Source organism: Vespa mandarinia, chromosome 4, assembly GCF_050613455.1.
Source record: "Vespa mandarinia isolate Hongniang chromosome 4, ASM5061345v1, whole genome shotgun sequence".
In the NCBI taxonomy this organism is placed as follows: Eukaryota; Metazoa; Arthropoda; class Insecta; order Hymenoptera; family Vespidae; genus Vespa; species Vespa mandarinia.
The window spans coordinates 3,655,400-3,671,567 of NC_140813.1; the positions used below are offsets into that span (position 1 = coordinate 3,655,400).

A 16,168-nucleotide genomic window follows, 5' to 3' on the forward strand; every position below is an offset into this window, starting at 1 on the left:
GAAGTTATACACGCTTCGAGTGAAAGGTTATGAATAGCCTTAAGTTTTTATCATTTAAGACTTATTATAAAGCCAACTTCAGTCTACTGCATAAGCATATAGAATAAGGTGTTAAGAGCGGGCAGGAAGTAGTGAGAACGAAGAAGAGTAAGAATAAGGGAAGAAAGGGAGATACAACTTGAGTATATGTGATAAAAAATTCGAAGAAACGAAAATTTTTCTATATTTTTTATGGATTTAATTCTACTTTGTAAAAATCTGGAAGATAGCGAATCCTGCAAGTGGTTTATCGTAATTCACATTATCCCCATGATATTGAATCGTATGTTGATATAATAAGCTTTAATTTATCCTTGACAACATATGTAAATTTGAAATGTCAACACAAAATATCAATTGTTTTTTTAAAATAGTAAAAATATTGTAGATACAAAGTGTTTCTTTTGTAATACATTAATTACAAAATCAGCCATATTGACTTGAAAGTTTAACAAAACTGCGTTCTTTTATATCATATATTTCTAAAAGAAAGATTTTTCCAAATAAAATATATACAATTTTTATATTTCTATTTAATTGCTTTTGTTATCAGAATTTATCATTTTATTATTGTTTATGTCTGTATATGAGTGAAAAAAAAATTTATTTCCTTATGAGATTTGTAATATCGATAATTTTTATGTACTATAGAATATATAAAATTTGTAGTTTAAATTATTCTTCATTTTTAATTGCAGATAGTGGAACATGTTTTTATTTACTTATAACACGTGCCATATAATAAGAATTACTTATAATATAAAAGAACTGTCAAAGTTACCATCAATGTATCATATAACTGATAATGTAAATAGATCTTAATTATAATTAAAAGCTAGAAAATATTTTATTTAAACAGATTAATACATAATCAATAATCATGGGTTCCATCACTATGGAAGAATGTGAACTTATGAAAGATTCTAAATATCGCGTGTAAGTATTATTAAAAAGTAATAAAAGTATTTAAAATGATACTGATAATAGCTGATAATTATGTTAAAATTTTATCTATTTAGCTATGTCTCTGCTGTAGACAAGGCTTTAAAAAATTTTGAATATACTAGTGAATGGGCAGATCTTATTTCTGCGCTTGGCAAATTAAACAAAGTATTATTAAATCATATGAAGTTTCCAGTAATTCCAAGGAGAATAAAAATATCAAAGAGATTAGCACAATGTATGCATCCTGCTTTGCCTTCTGGCGTTCATTTAAAAGCTTTGGAAACTTATGATACCATTTTTAAATGCATGGGTACAAATAGACTTAGCCATGAACTTTTTATATATAGTGCAGGTAATTTAATTTCGATATGTGTGTCTTGAATGACTCTAAAATAGAAATTTAGAATTATTATTATTATTTATTCTTTAAGGTCTTTTCCCATTATTGGGTCATGCTGCTATGAATGTAAGACCATCTTTATTGACTGTATATGAAACTCATTTTGTACCCCTTGGAGAAAGATTAAGACCAGGATTGAGTGGATTTTTAAGTGGCGTACTTCCTGGCTTGGAAGATGGTTCTGATCATTTTGATAGGTATAATTAAAATCTATTGATATTAAAATTCATAGTTTGTGAATGTATAGTCTTTATTAATATAAATTTTTTTAAATCATTCAATTGTTCTCTAATATTAAGAAAAATTAATTGTTATTAGAACTAACTCTCTGTTAGAGAAAGTATGTGAAGGAGTAGGTGCAGAGCATTTTTATGCATGCTTATGGGATTGTTTGGCTTCAAATTCTGGAATACGTTTACCTGCTATATCTTTTGTACTGTCACATTTGAATAAAAAAATACCTATGGAAGAGCAGAAATTTATTATGGGTACTGACAGTGATATTATGGTAAATATTTAAAAGTCCAAAAATTACAAATTTGTAAAACATAAAACTTACAATATATATTTGCATATTATATACAATATTAACTTTTGTTCTAATTAAGATTACTGCGTTATGCGCTGGAGTACAGGATAACTCAGTTCTAGTACAAAGAAGTGCTTTGGACTTATTATTGGTTGGTTTTCCTGTACACAATAGTTTATTGTTATATAAGGATATGGTATTATTAATTACAGCTGCTCTTACTACGATATTGAGAAGAGACATGAGCTTGAACAGGTAAACATTTTTAAATAAATAAAATATTTTTAAATATTGAACTATTATATTATGTAATTTTGTTAGGCGTCTATTTGCATGGCTTTTGGGAACTGAAGTAAATACATCAATCTTAAAAACGAAAGCTCCTTCAACGACCAATGAAGTTCTAGAGGATGCAGCTACTTATTTTGATACATATGCAAAAGAAATGTTAATTGAAGCTATTAAATCATTATTGAAAAATAGTTGCGAAGAAAATCCTCAAGATTTAAAACCATATAGAATATTAGTTTCATTATTAGATAAATCAGATATTGGACCAATAATCTTAGATGACATTTTGTTTGAAATATTTAGGTAAAAAAAGCACATTTATTATATAATTATTTAAAAATAATATTAAGTATATTAAATTTGATTAATTTTTTATGATTTGAATTTATAGAACTTTTTATATTGCTTGCGGACAGTCAAGTAGAATACCAAAAACCAATGAAGTAGTCAAATCAGCAAATTTGCTATTTTCAACATTAGAACCGTCTTATGTTTGGATACACTGTGGTTTTTTGTTTGAAAAAGCTTGTCAAGCTAGGATTAAAACTCAGTGTGAAATCAAAGAGACGATTGTTAAATCTATTGGTTGTGGAATGCCAAATTTGATTGAAATATGCATATTAACAGAATTTCTATTAGATACTGTATCATTGGACACATTTATAGATACCCCTTCTGATCATTTACCTACTTTGTTTTACAATATTATTAGTAAATTATTGTGCCATATTGATCTGCTTTCTTGTATGGAAATCTCAAAAAGTCTTCAACTATGTGCAAAGATTCTATCCAAAGTACAACCAACAGTAGCGACAACACAAACAGACAAGCGTGAAATAGATGCAAAATTGGATTCTTCTCAAAATAATGCTACTACAAGTAGCAATGATAATTCTTTGATTGCAATTCCATTAGAAAAAAGTCAGTCAGATAGTAAATTAAACAAAGCTGATACTATGAATAGTTCTTATAATGAAAAAAGTCCAAATCTTAGAAGAAGAGCAAATTCTGGTGGTACTACTAAAAGAATTGAAAAAAAATCTAAGAAGAAAGGAAGTAGAAGTACTTCTAAACTGAATGATGCTTCTGTAACACAAACTGACAACATTAATGCTTCAATTAATGAAGATTTTAAATTATTATCAAGAAATAAAAGTATGGAAAATATACAAACAAATTCTGAAGAAAAAGAGCAAAATGCGTTGGAAGAAAAATCAACGATATTAAATCGTAATTCTGTGTACAATTATATGGATTCTACGAATTCATTAATAAAAGAAACATCTTCAGCATTTCAAGCTCAACATTCGATGCTGGAAAAATGTTTACGTCAATATGAAATTTTTTATGTGAAATTAATTAGTAACAGAGTACTTGCTAAAGAAAAGACTGTACAGAATATGTTTGATAGTTTATTAATATCTTGTCCTAGAGAAAGTTTTAACGAAAGAATGCATTATTTAGAACTTCTATTGAACTCCAGATTAAATTTGGAAGATTCTGGGTTCTTCAGTCAAGATTTATCTGTTGTTGAAGACATTAAATGTTTTGATATTCTTCACTCATATACTGACACAATAGCTCAATCTGAATGGGAAGAATCTGTTAAAATTGCATCAACTTTACTTGTTGAATTATCAACTTTCCCAAAATATTTTCTTTCTGGAGATGGTTTATTGCTGGAAGATGAACCAAAAGGAGCAATTGTCTTTCCTGATTGGCTAAAGGTCTTGATTGTTTGTGCTTGCTGGTTAGGAAAACAACCAACATTGCAATTAACGAGTATTGCAACATTGCTAGATTTAATAGCATTGTTAAAGGCACATAGTGATATAGAAATATATCCAAAAAGTGGAGAAGGTGTAACAACTGTAGTTATGATACCATTATTAAAACAGTGGCATATAACTTACTTAATACAGTATACCAACGTATTTCAAGTAAGCATTATTTTGATTATTTAATAAAATAATAAATTATCATTATTTAAGTATATTTTGATTTAAGGTGTTAGCACATTCTTTGTGGCATCATCTTGGTGAGTTACCTGCTCATAAATACAGGATGAGATGTGTTGAGTTAATGCATGAATTACATCATGCTTTACATGATTCCTGTGATGCCGTTGAAGATGTAATAGGATCTGCACTTGCATCTGATAACATGGAGAAAAAGATAGAAGCGTTCAATAGATTTGCAACCTTATGGCACCTTGGACGAGAAATTGAAACAAATCCTAGACTACGCGGATGCTTACGAGCATTCGACCAGTAAGAATTTCATTTTTATAATTCTATGTATTAAAATTGATCGAACACATTTTATTTAACATAAATAATTTTGTAAAATTATATTAAATTCTTAATATAGATATAAATGTATTTCAGGTCCTTGTTAAAAATGTTAGATAATCTTCAATTATCAGATAATTCACCATTGAAATTACTTGCACAGTCGTGGCTTCTTCATTCACTTATGCGAGGAGATATTTCTCGTATATTGGATCCATTACTAACTATGTTATTAGATCCGTCTACATGTCGTATGAGTGTCCTCCATGTTAGTATACAACATAGTAATACTGTTTTAACAAAAAATGATCCTGTTGAAGAAAAATCTGAAATACAAGATGATACAGAAGGTGCTGCTAAGATATATGCAATTAGTTCTGTAGATGGTAATGTTATATATCATGTTAGCGATGGCATGAATGAGGATAAAAAATCAAAAAAGGAAAAAAAGAAAAAAAAATCTATAAATCCTGTAAAAGTAAAAAGAATATTTGCTGTTACGACATTAGCTACTGGTGATAATTGTAATCACTATGTTACTGAACGAAATCAGTTTATGAAAGAATTAGAAGTTCCACCTAGTATTTCTGGCAATCGTAAAATTTCAGTATTTGTAAATCCTCTGTCAATAAATTGTAACGAAAATTCAAATGATTCGTTAACAGAGGATGACTCTTTTTCCAGTATGAAAAAATCAAATTTGACAACAGAAATATTAAAAAATGCTACTAGATTTAAAAAAATAGATTTTGATAAAGGCTCTACAGCTAGTCTTGATGAGAGTCTCTTTGAATCTGCTAATTCAAGTCTCAAAGGAAAGGACAAAAATGCTTTAAAAAAAATGAATGGCGACATAGGCTCATCATTGGATTCTATTACAAATAGTTTTGATTCTAGTAGTCCAGAAATAAACAATAAGCAAAATAAGCCAAAAAAGGAACATATTATGATATCAGGTGGTTCAAGAGAAGTAGCAGGAACTATTTTAAAAGGCAAATATCAAAGTACTAATGAATTTACAACAGGCTATGATGTACATGACGTAGGAAGCTTTGAAACAAGTGCTGAAGTTCCTAGTTGGACAATGGAGGGTGAAGAAGGTGATATTGACTTGAGTACTACAGCAGAAGAATATTTCAGTAATTCTAGTACAACTAGCATTGTAGAAGAAATATTGAATGAAGTTCTTGATCGAGTAATGCAAATATGTGATGTTGAAACTAGTAAGAATGTAAGTAATTTAATATTACTAAACTTTTTGAATATATATTTCCTTACAATGAAATTTCTTTATAGACGGATGACGTTATACAAAATAATGTAAAAGTAAATCGCAATTCTGGGGTAGGTGTTCACAATCTTCACTCTCATATGCTTCTTTATTGTGGAGTATATGATTCAACAAGAACCTTATATGCTTTACGTACATTGAGAAATGAACTTATAACAAATACTAGAATGTTTCTGTGTTGTGCGGCAACAACTGGTGTCGCTAATGCCACAAAAAATACAACACTATTAAATTTATTAGCTAGACATAGAAAGAGTGTATTTGGAAGAAACTTTCATGGTGATGTAGCTTATACAGAATTTATAGCAGCCTACAGAAGTAGCATGTATTTGGAAGTTTTAATTAGTGTCTGTCTTTATTTTGCTAGAAGTTATTATCCTAATTTAGGACAAATGAGACTCACACAAGAAGAAATTTCTGGAAATCGACAAGTAAGTATTGATATATTACAAGATTATATATATTAATTATTTTATTAATTTTTATTTCTTTAAAGGTACAACTTGCAAGTGCAGAACTATTAACTTTAATATTTTCTGAACTAATTCATATTGTACGAGATTCTGGAAAAGGTTTTAGTTGTTATATAGTAGATTTACTCGCTAAATGCAAAGTGCAAAAAGTTGCACTTCATTGTCTTGTATCAAGTGTGATGAGTATGAAAAATGCAAATAAAGAAAATGAAGAAATCTTTACATTCACAGAAGAAATAATATCGTTTAATGATCCTATTATAGAAAATGAAATTAATAAATGCAAATATAGAGCAAGTGATCACACTGAAGCTTTTCAAATACAACTCTTAAGGTAATAAAATGTTTCAGAAAAGTCAGTACGATTTGTGAAACATAACATATTTTTTATACCGTATTACTGTTGTTTAGATTGTTTATAACGTATTATTGTTGCTTAGGTTGTTGTTAGCTTTGATAATGTTAGAACATCAATGTAGTATACAAAAAGGAGAAGAAATTGGTGTTATGACAACATCTATACCAAGTACCCCAACTCGATCCGTTTCAAGCTTAACAGCTAATAGCTTGAAATATGTACCTGGTATTCCAATTCCACAACAGTCAATGTTTCTTAACAGCATTCTTAGTGCATTACAATTGGTTTGTTCTATATATCACTTATAACAAATTATTGATGAATATTACATAATATATAATAAAATTTAATCTTTTTTCACTTAATTATGATATTACTTTAGGAACATATGAGACATCTGCATCAACATTGGACAACTCTTGTTACATCTAGCCTGCCATTTATGGGCTCATCATTAACGTCTATAGTAACATCAGTAATTCATCAACTGTGTTATAATATTGAACATTTAGCTTCTTATTACATCAATGAAGAAGCAACTCTGCTTTCAAAATTGCAAGATATAAGCACAGTTGAATGCTGTTTACCTGCTGATTATACAGTCACGCATTTAGAAGCACTAACATTTTTGCTTCATTATTGTTTACTGGATACTTCACAACAAATTGGTTTCTCATTTAATCAACCATTAAGTGGTACCGTTCAAACTGGTGTACCTGGTGCAAATCCTGGACAAATTTTTAGTAATCTTATTCATGTTTTTATGCCAAGTCCGCTTTCGTCGGTAAGATAAATATATAAAATTATTTCTTCTGCATGTAAATATTAATAAATTATTTAATAGAAATTTCATTGATTTAATATATTTAGGAACTTACATCAAAAGAGAAAAATGGGGCAAATGAATTACATCAACATGCGAGAAGAACAGCATTGAGTCATTTACCAAGAATAATTGCTTCACTTTCAACTTTATGGCAAGCAGTTTTAGCTACAAAGGACAAGTTCGTACAATATTCGTATTTATACAAAATTATTTATTATGACTATATCAATATTTATTTTATCATTTTTATCTTTAATACAGTGAACAAGCAACTTGTGTAGTTGGCAGTCCAAGAATAGTGAAGCATCAACTATTAGAACTTTTATCACCTATATCTTTTCATCATGGAGTAAATTTTCTTGCTGCAGTTGCAGTTGCTTGGCATGAAAGGCGACAATCTACTGCTTCTTCAAAGAAGGTAAAGTCACAATATTATTATTATATTTCTGAATGCAATATATTTTATTTCTTATATTGATCTGTATACTGAGTATATGCTAAATATTTTCTTATATTTATTAAGTTTTAATTTTATTAAAAATTTTTTAAAATATATGCTAATTAATGTTATTATATGAATAAATATGTATATATAGGTACTCCCAGAAGCTTGTCCAAATCAACAAGTAATGGTACATTTAGTTAGTGCCATACGTGTTATACCAATTGATACATTAGTTCAAACAGTACATCAAGTAGTAAAGACGCCACCCCCGATTCATGGTGTTAAGCAAGATTTTTCATTAGAAGTTTCTGTGTTAGAATTACTTTATGTTTACATGCAAAGTAATGCTTCACAGTCACTTATTGAATCGTGGGCATCATTACTTGGTTTATTGAAAGATGGTTTATCCTTAACAGCACCTGCTCAATTCTTATTATTAGCAATCTTAAATGAATATGTACAAAAATGCCCTCCCATGCAAGAGAAAAAAGATATTAGAGACTTACAAGATGTATCTGCAAAGGTAATAGTTGATTTTTAGAGTTTATAGTTTTGTATTTTTCTCATGTATATTTTACTATATATAATAAATATTAAATTATTGAATTCCAGTTAATTGAATCATGTTCACAAATAGCTGGAGCATGTTTAGAACAAACAACATGGTTAAGAAGGAATTTAGCTGTACGCGAAGATGTTTTTGAAGTTGTTGAAGGTTCTTCGGAAGGTAAAGAAGGCAAAAGTGGTGCTGGTAAGTAATTTAAAAATTTTAATTTTATTATTTTCACGATTTATATAAATCATTATCGATAATAATTTTCTTTCGTTTTAGTAACACCAGGCACACCTCCAAATGTAGCTTATAGTGTTCAAGCACAAGGAGTTTTGGCTGAAATATTAGCACCTTTATTAGATGTCAGTTATGGCTCACAAGAAAAAGAAAGAGTTGTTACGTTACTTACGAATCTTATGTATAATGTTACACCATATCTTAAAAATCATACGTAAGTTTAATAAAATTATAATTTAAAAGTAAATTGAAACTTTAATAGTTAAATTTATATTTTTTACTTTTAGGATGAAAAATATTGCATCATTCACAGCTTGTTCTCAATTACTAAGTTCTCTTTCCGGATATCAATACACTAGAAAAGCTTGGCGTAAGGATGTGCTTGATTTATTACTTGATCCTGCATTCTTTCAAATGACGCCTGCATGTTTACCATATTGGAGAACAATTATAGATAATCTAATGACACATGATAATACCACTTTCCGAGATTTAATGAGTATGGAGAGTTTTTCTTTTTATTTACTTCTTTTTTTTTTGTCCTCTCTATACGCGAAAAGATTTATATAAAAATATTTATTATTTAGATCGCGTTTCAATGGCACAAAGTAGCAGCATTAGTATTTTTTCCACGAGAGAACAGGAATATGAACAAAAAGCACAACTTTTGAAGAGATTGGCTTTTGTAATTTTATGTAGTGAGATGGATCAATATCATAAATATATGCCAGAAATTCAAGGTATGTATGATTATATCAAGGTGTGTATAATATATTCAGTATGCTTAAAAAAAAAGAAAATGTTATATACATTTATTTTTATTAGAACGACTTGCTGATAGTCTACGTCTACCGCAAGTGATACCATCAATTCAGGCACAAGTATTTTTGTGTTTTCGAGTATTACTTTTACGAATGTCACCACAACATGCTACTTCTCTGTGGCCTGTTATAGTCAGTGAACTTGTACAAGTTTTCCTATACATCGAACATGAATTAAACACAGACAGCGAGGAATTTAGGTATGTTTTGAAACTTTTTATATTTATAGCATCTGGAATGAAATATGTGCTTGTGGGTTAATTATGTTGCTCTTTATGCATGATGGATTTTAATATATACAATTGTTGGAAGCTAAATATTTTTCAATCAGTGAGATAGAAATTTATAACATATAACATTTTTTTTTTTTTTTTTTTTTTATAATGCATGATACATAAATACATTACACATAGATTGATATAAATTATTTGAATTTAATTATATACTTCTTTACGTATAAATAATTAGTTGTCATTTATATAGTATTAGTATAAAACATACTATAAATTATCGTTCAGCATATAAAAGCATTTGTTTAATATTAGAAATATATAAAGATCAAGTAATTATTATAGTATATTTAAAATGTAGCTGTTTGTTTCCTTCTGGATTATACATTAGAAGTTTACATCCAAACCCGTATGCTGCAGTCCAATCCTAATTTGCCTACATAATTTTCCTCTAACATGGATAAATACCTAATAACATATTGTTTTTGAATTTGTTATGGCATTCGCGATTTGATGGGATTTGTGATGCCACCATGAATTTGATTGGTGTTGGGACATCAGTCGTCAGAGCAGGTAATTACAAGGCTAATGTGTTTTTCATTGATCTTGTCCTGTTTTATGTATGCATTTTTTTTTTTCTGTTAACATAAATTCAAGGAGATAATATAATGCTGATATATTAATCCTATTTAAATCATTATGTACGCTATTGTGTATAAAAATTATAAGTTGTGGCAGTAGATGGTAAAAATAATAATTATTATTATTTAAATAGTTTCTCATTATTATTGGCGATAACCATAAAGTGCAAAAAATGCTGCAAAATGTATCAATGATGCTTACAATATATTACGAATGACATTAGTTGTGCTCAGAACCCTTGAGTTTCTGTTCTTTTTTTTTTTTTTTTTTTGTACTTTAATATAAGTGTGTTGTTATCATCTGACGGTGTTATTAAAATCAGTATGCAAATAAATATAATTGATAGAAGGAAAATATTATTTATTGATAAATTTTTTGTTTTAATAGTTCACATATAAAAGTAATCTCTGTTTTGGATTCTTCTTGGGCTATAAATGCTAGCAATGGTCTGCAAGCTCATGGTCATCCACACTGGTTACAGTTACAACTTGCTGCTGCTAAACTATTAGATCTTGTGTTATTACTTCCAGCACACAGATTACCGCAATTTCAAATGTGAGTATCATTTATTATAATATAAAAAGATAAAAGTATGGAAAATATAAATTAACAATCTACCATGTTTAATACTTAATTTTTCTTATTCATTTTAACAGGTATAGATGGGCATTTGTCGGTGATGCTGCAGTAGGATGTTCAAATAATAATAATCTCTCTTCTGATTTTGTGCCACACATAACAAGGATAGCAAAGCTTATGGATAACAAGGTATTTATTTTCTTAATAACTATTTAATTCATAAAAGATACAGACTGATTATTTTCAATTATCGCTAAACATAAAGATTGAATATTTTATAAAATTTTATTTATCATAAATAATGTCTTCTTGTTTGGAAGAACATTCTTCAGGTAATAGGCACTGTTCTTGTTTCTCATCAAACACATAATTTTCCTTACATTCGCATCCACTTTTGCATGGTGTATAGCAATCTACTATATTAGGTTCTTTGCATGTAAATTGACAAAGACAGTGGGTCCATACTGACTTTTCATCGCAGATTTTGGAATTCTTTATGCCAAAGTAATCAAATTCATCATAATCATATCCAGGAATACGATGTTTAGTATAACGATATACTTTTTCAGGCATTTTATACCAATCCAATTGATTATTAAGCGAATTAGCATGTTTAAATGAGTTTTTATTGTCAGCAAATGTGATGGTGAAATCGTTTGTATCCGGATAAATATCGTGTAATTCTGCATCTTCTACATCACTTAAAATGTAGAAATCATCTTGTAATGCATTTTGTGGATGTTCTCCCCAATTCTGTATATAATCAATTGATGCATCCTCATAAAATTCATGATTGTAATCTCTGTCATCTTTGTATTCTACAACATATTATTTTTATTTAACAGATTAATTTACAACTAACATATTCAATGAAAGAATTAATATACGTTTGAGTTATTATTATATGTTGAAGTTAAAATAATGTAGTATTCATTTGCTTAATCGGAATTAATATCAATCAACTAAAATTAAAGCTATTAAAGAAGCTTTACTAGTATGCTTTGATGCATCAGTATTTGTTATACTATATACTTTATATATATTAAATAAATATTAAAAATTAAATATATATATATATATATATATAATATATATATGTAAATATAAGTTTCCATTTTAACATGGTATTAAAAATACTTTTTGATAGATATCTTTTATTACAGGAACAATAAATTAGTATCTTTTGTATTTATTACTTTCTTTTGAAATATTTTCTTTAAATATGTAATACTTACGTCCGTTTGTTAATATTATAAAATAAAAGATGCAGTAAAGGATATTCTTCATTCTAACCATTGTCATGAGCACATTCACACTGACTGTCTGTAGGATATATATACTCTTTACTTATTATTACACACAAATGTGTTCAATTAACTATCGTACTATGTATACACATATACACACACATACTCTTATATGGATATAGATCTTCTATTTAAAATTCTTTTCAGAATATTCCTTTGAGCTTTCTTGATTTCTTGATTATGTTATATTTTTTTTTATTTTATGTCATTATAAATTATTAATATTATAAATAAAAATAATGCAATATATTTTTATTGATTAGTATGGGAAGTGCCACTATCACTGTTTCAATTGTATTAATTTAGTAACTAACATGCTTATTTTGGCACAGTAGAAGAGGAGATATATACACTTGGTTTATTTTTACAGTTATACCAATAACTATATTTGTATATACATATCTATATATGGTTGCGTGTATTTTTTATCACTTAAACTTGTTTATCAACTTAAAATTATTGCAATAATTTTATGAAAAAGAAATTTTGAAAAAAAGAAAAATAATACAATAATAACTGTATAATCTAATTTTACAAGATCTTACGTAATTTTATTTTCAGTACAAACAGGAAACACCTGTCTCACAGATAACTCCAGGAGAACTGATCTTAACATCCAATTCAATACGTTCCTTGCAAGATTTGCATCATTTTTTTACTAGGCTTAGTCGTAAATCAAATAACGTTTGTGCTCCTATCAATAATATACAATTGGAAAGTGTAATAGAACAAGACTTTTTAGAAAAAATGCCGGCCGTACCTGCGAGGTAGTAAGAATATATACAAATTTACTTGTCTTTCAAGCAAAAGAGATATATAATTCAGACTTTGTAAGATTCTTTATTCTTTTATATCTTTTAATATGATAATATGTAATTGTTAATCAATGTATTAGATAAAGAAAAGAAATTATTATTCTTTTTCTGCTTAATATATTATTCATTGTTTTAAAAATTGTAAAGCTTTGTTGTATACTATACTAAATGTTAAAGGATTCATCTATATAACATAATTTAATCCAAGTTAATTTTAATTTGTATTAGCTAAGCTCCTCATTCGGTTGTGAGTAGTTATTCAAGCGTATGATGCACTATACTAAGATTTGACTGGAATATTTATCCAGAGAAATATATAGTTTATATTATAATACTTGTGTGTAAATGAAAAAATTGCTTCATTCATTTACATAATCATTGATACAGTTCAATTGTACAGGATAATTTTCTATATATCTGTACTTTTCTTATGAGGATGATAATTACAGAGAGAAAGATGTTTTTACATCAAGTTTATTTTTTCATTACTGTATAAAATTATTCTTAAATGTAAAGAAAATATATATATATATATAAAATAATATAATTCAACACTGCTTCTTGTTATAAAAGCTGTACTATACAGGGTTGTTTACATAATTGAAACTACTTGGATAATTGCATAAATATTAATATTAATTAAATATTTAAATTAAAAAGATCTTATCGTTATCTATAATTTTGTGAATATAGCGTCATCTATCATTTTTTTCGTAACATACATATGTAATAGATAATAATAAAACAAATTTAATTATGTTAAATAACAGTTTTCAAGTAAATTTTTGTATTGATATTTTCTCTAACTTTTTTTATATAGAATTATTGAATTCTATTATAAAAACCAAGAATGGTATTGAAATTAAGAATTTACAAACATTCAAAAATATTATAATTATTTGTTAATTATATAATATTCATCTAAATCATTTTTTGTTACGATTAATATTTATATATTTATCGAATTGGTTGTAGTTATCTAAACTATCTTGTATAATGTAATATAAAATACTTATCTAAAAACTGTCTACTATAGAAAATCAAATATATTAAATTAATAAAATTATATATGTATATATATGTATATATATATATATATATATATATATATATATACATATACACACACACACACATATATATGCACTAAACTTTGAAATTGGAATATTATATATACCATATATACATACAATTTACGTGTAGTAATATAATATTTTTTGTTCGCATGGTGATAGTTAGAAAAATTATATATTACTATTTTTTCAATTTTATTTTAATATTCGTGAATTTGTAAAAAGTTGTAAAAAAGAATATTTAAAATTCTTCCATGGTCACCACATTTTAACGTACCTTCTCAGAAGTGAATAATTTTTGCTACTGCGTTAATGTATATATTGTATACAAATATCTTTCTCCCCTATGCACATATACGTAATATAATATTTACACAGAAGAGCTGCTGTCTGATTATTTTTATACTTGCAGAAACAAAAGAGAGTAAAAGATTATAATTATAATTATTTATATGTAATTATATTTGTGAAAAATTGTTTTATCAAACTCTTTAATGGAGAGATATGAGTTTATTATGTACATGCATTAATTGTACAATTGTTAGTTTTATCTATGTGATAATATGCATTTTTATGTGGCGAAAAAATGAAAAAGGATGAATTAATTATATGATAAATACCTAAACACGCGTTTGCATATAAATTTTATATAAAATGCTCTACATCTGTTTATATTCCAGCATTCACATAAAAAATTTCAATTCTATTAAATAGAACATTATAATTAAATAATGTACATATATATAATATATATATATATATATATATATATATATATATATGTATATATATATGTATTATTGTTATAGGTAAATTACAAATGCTGGTGTTTTTGGTTAATAGAATTTATTTATAAGCATGACAAGAAATTCTATGAAACCATTTATTATATTGTAAAACATGGAAACTCCCTTATAAAGTTATGAGTGCATTTTTTAAAAAGATTTAGTCGCATTTACAAAGTTATCTAGATATATTTTATAATCAATACTTTCGTACATGCAAATTATCTTTTAAAATGCGAATGTATGCACCATTTGATTATTATGGTGTTTTATGTGTGTGGTGTATTTAAACTTTAAAAATATATTTTGGTAAATCAAATTGTATATATATTTTTTATACCTTACTTTTTTTTTTTAAATAAATCATATTAAAGATATGTAAAAAAAATATATATATATAAATAGAAAATAAATCATTTCGTATTCAAATATAATCGTGCCTTTGATGATTATTCGAAAGTTCTTAAGGATATATCTATAATATTTTTATCGGTAAAAAAACATTTCTTGCCAGTTGTATATGAATTATATAACTTATACATTTTATGATGAATCTCAAATTATCTAATAAAATATTGATTCAATAGTTATTAGAAAATTTTTTATTTGAAAACCACTGAATGTAAACATGCGAATATGACTGAATGCAATTACTTCAGAAAGGAAAAACAGTTTCGTATTATAGTAAAAAAAAAAAAATTTTTAATTAAAAAAAAAATTTTTTTTAAATAAAAAACCAAATTGTTATTAAAAGAATAAAAAATTATTAACAATAAAAAAAATATATTTACAAAAACTTAAAGCACTTTTTGAAAATATCCGTGCATTTAACGATATTATTAAGCAATATTCTTGAACATAAGCGGTTACGTACGAAACCGGTTTTCTCGAATCGTTGTAGTCGACAGACTCGTCCTGAACGGACGAAAAGACCTAAGGTGAAAGTAAGATGATAAAAGAAAAATCTTGACTTTTCGAATCAACAAATTTTTCTCGGAATATCTTTTTTAAATAACGCTAATTTAGACTTAACTAAAAATATGCTCGTATTAGAACGCTTTATATATTTGGCCGTTATTGCTTACAGTGGAATACCAACTAACCTAATTCGTGACTTGTTTGCAATCTGTATCATAAACGGTTAATCCCGAAAAACGAAGAAATACGTGTTAATATTTCTTCTATTATCTTATCTTTGCATTACAGAAATATATATAAACGATAGTATAATTACTCGT

At 26.8% G+C, this 16,168-nt stretch overlaps 2 protein-coding genes across 7 annotated transcripts; one reads left to right on the forward strand and one right to left on the reverse strand.

Moving 5' to 3' along the window:
- Positions 1-83: 83 nt before the first annotated feature.
- On the forward strand, positions 84-14,180 carry LOC118445889 (protein DOP1 homolog). 4 transcript variants are annotated; one of them, XM_035875941.2, is made up of 26 exons: positions 84-322; positions 738-975; positions 1,059-1,336; positions 1,416-1,581; positions 1,703-1,892; positions 1,993-2,168; positions 2,235-2,507; positions 2,596-4,144; positions 4,212-4,474; positions 4,592-5,726; positions 5,792-6,217; positions 6,283-6,593; positions 6,700-6,901; positions 7,000-7,401; positions 7,488-7,621; positions 7,705-7,861; positions 8,040-8,411; positions 8,501-8,639; positions 8,721-8,892; positions 8,966-9,177; positions 9,266-9,418; positions 9,504-9,699; positions 10,291-10,302; positions 10,813-10,926; positions 11,028-11,139; positions 12,819-14,180. In XM_035875941.2, exons 2-26 carry the CDS (start codon positions 920-922, stop codon positions 13,026-13,028), a joined length of 7,410 nt encoding a protein of 2,469 aa, XP_035731834.2. In that variant the 5' UTR covers positions 84-322; positions 738-919; the 3' UTR covers positions 13,029-14,180. The 4 variants fall into 4 exon arrangements, with proteins under 4 accessions (XP_035731834.2, XP_035731829.2, XP_035731835.2 ...); XM_035875936.2 differs by having other exon boundaries at positions 10,759-10,926; positions 12,819-14,179; XM_035875942.2 differs by lacking the exon at positions 10,291-10,302.
- On the reverse strand, positions 11,133-16,165 carry LOC118445893 (uncharacterized). Of its 3 annotated transcripts, none has more exons than XM_035875953.2 (3): positions 16,034-16,165; positions 15,805-15,863; positions 11,133-11,768 (listed from the first exon to the last, which is right to left on the reverse strand). In XM_035875953.2, the coding sequence occupies exons 1-3, from the start codon at positions 16,063-16,065 to the stop codon at positions 11,236-11,238; spliced, it is 624 nt and encodes a 207-aa protein (XP_035731846.1). In that variant the 5' UTR covers positions 16,066-16,165; the 3' UTR covers positions 11,133-11,235. The 3 variants fall into 3 exon arrangements, with proteins under 3 accessions (XP_035731846.1, XP_035731848.1, XP_035731847.1); XM_035875955.2 differs by lacking the exon at positions 16,034-16,165 and adding an exon at positions 12,186-12,273 and having other exon boundaries at positions 15,805-15,933; XM_035875954.2 differs by lacking the exons at positions 15,805-15,863; positions 16,034-16,165 and adding an exon at positions 12,186-12,595.
- Positions 16,166-16,168: the final 3 nt, after the last annotated feature.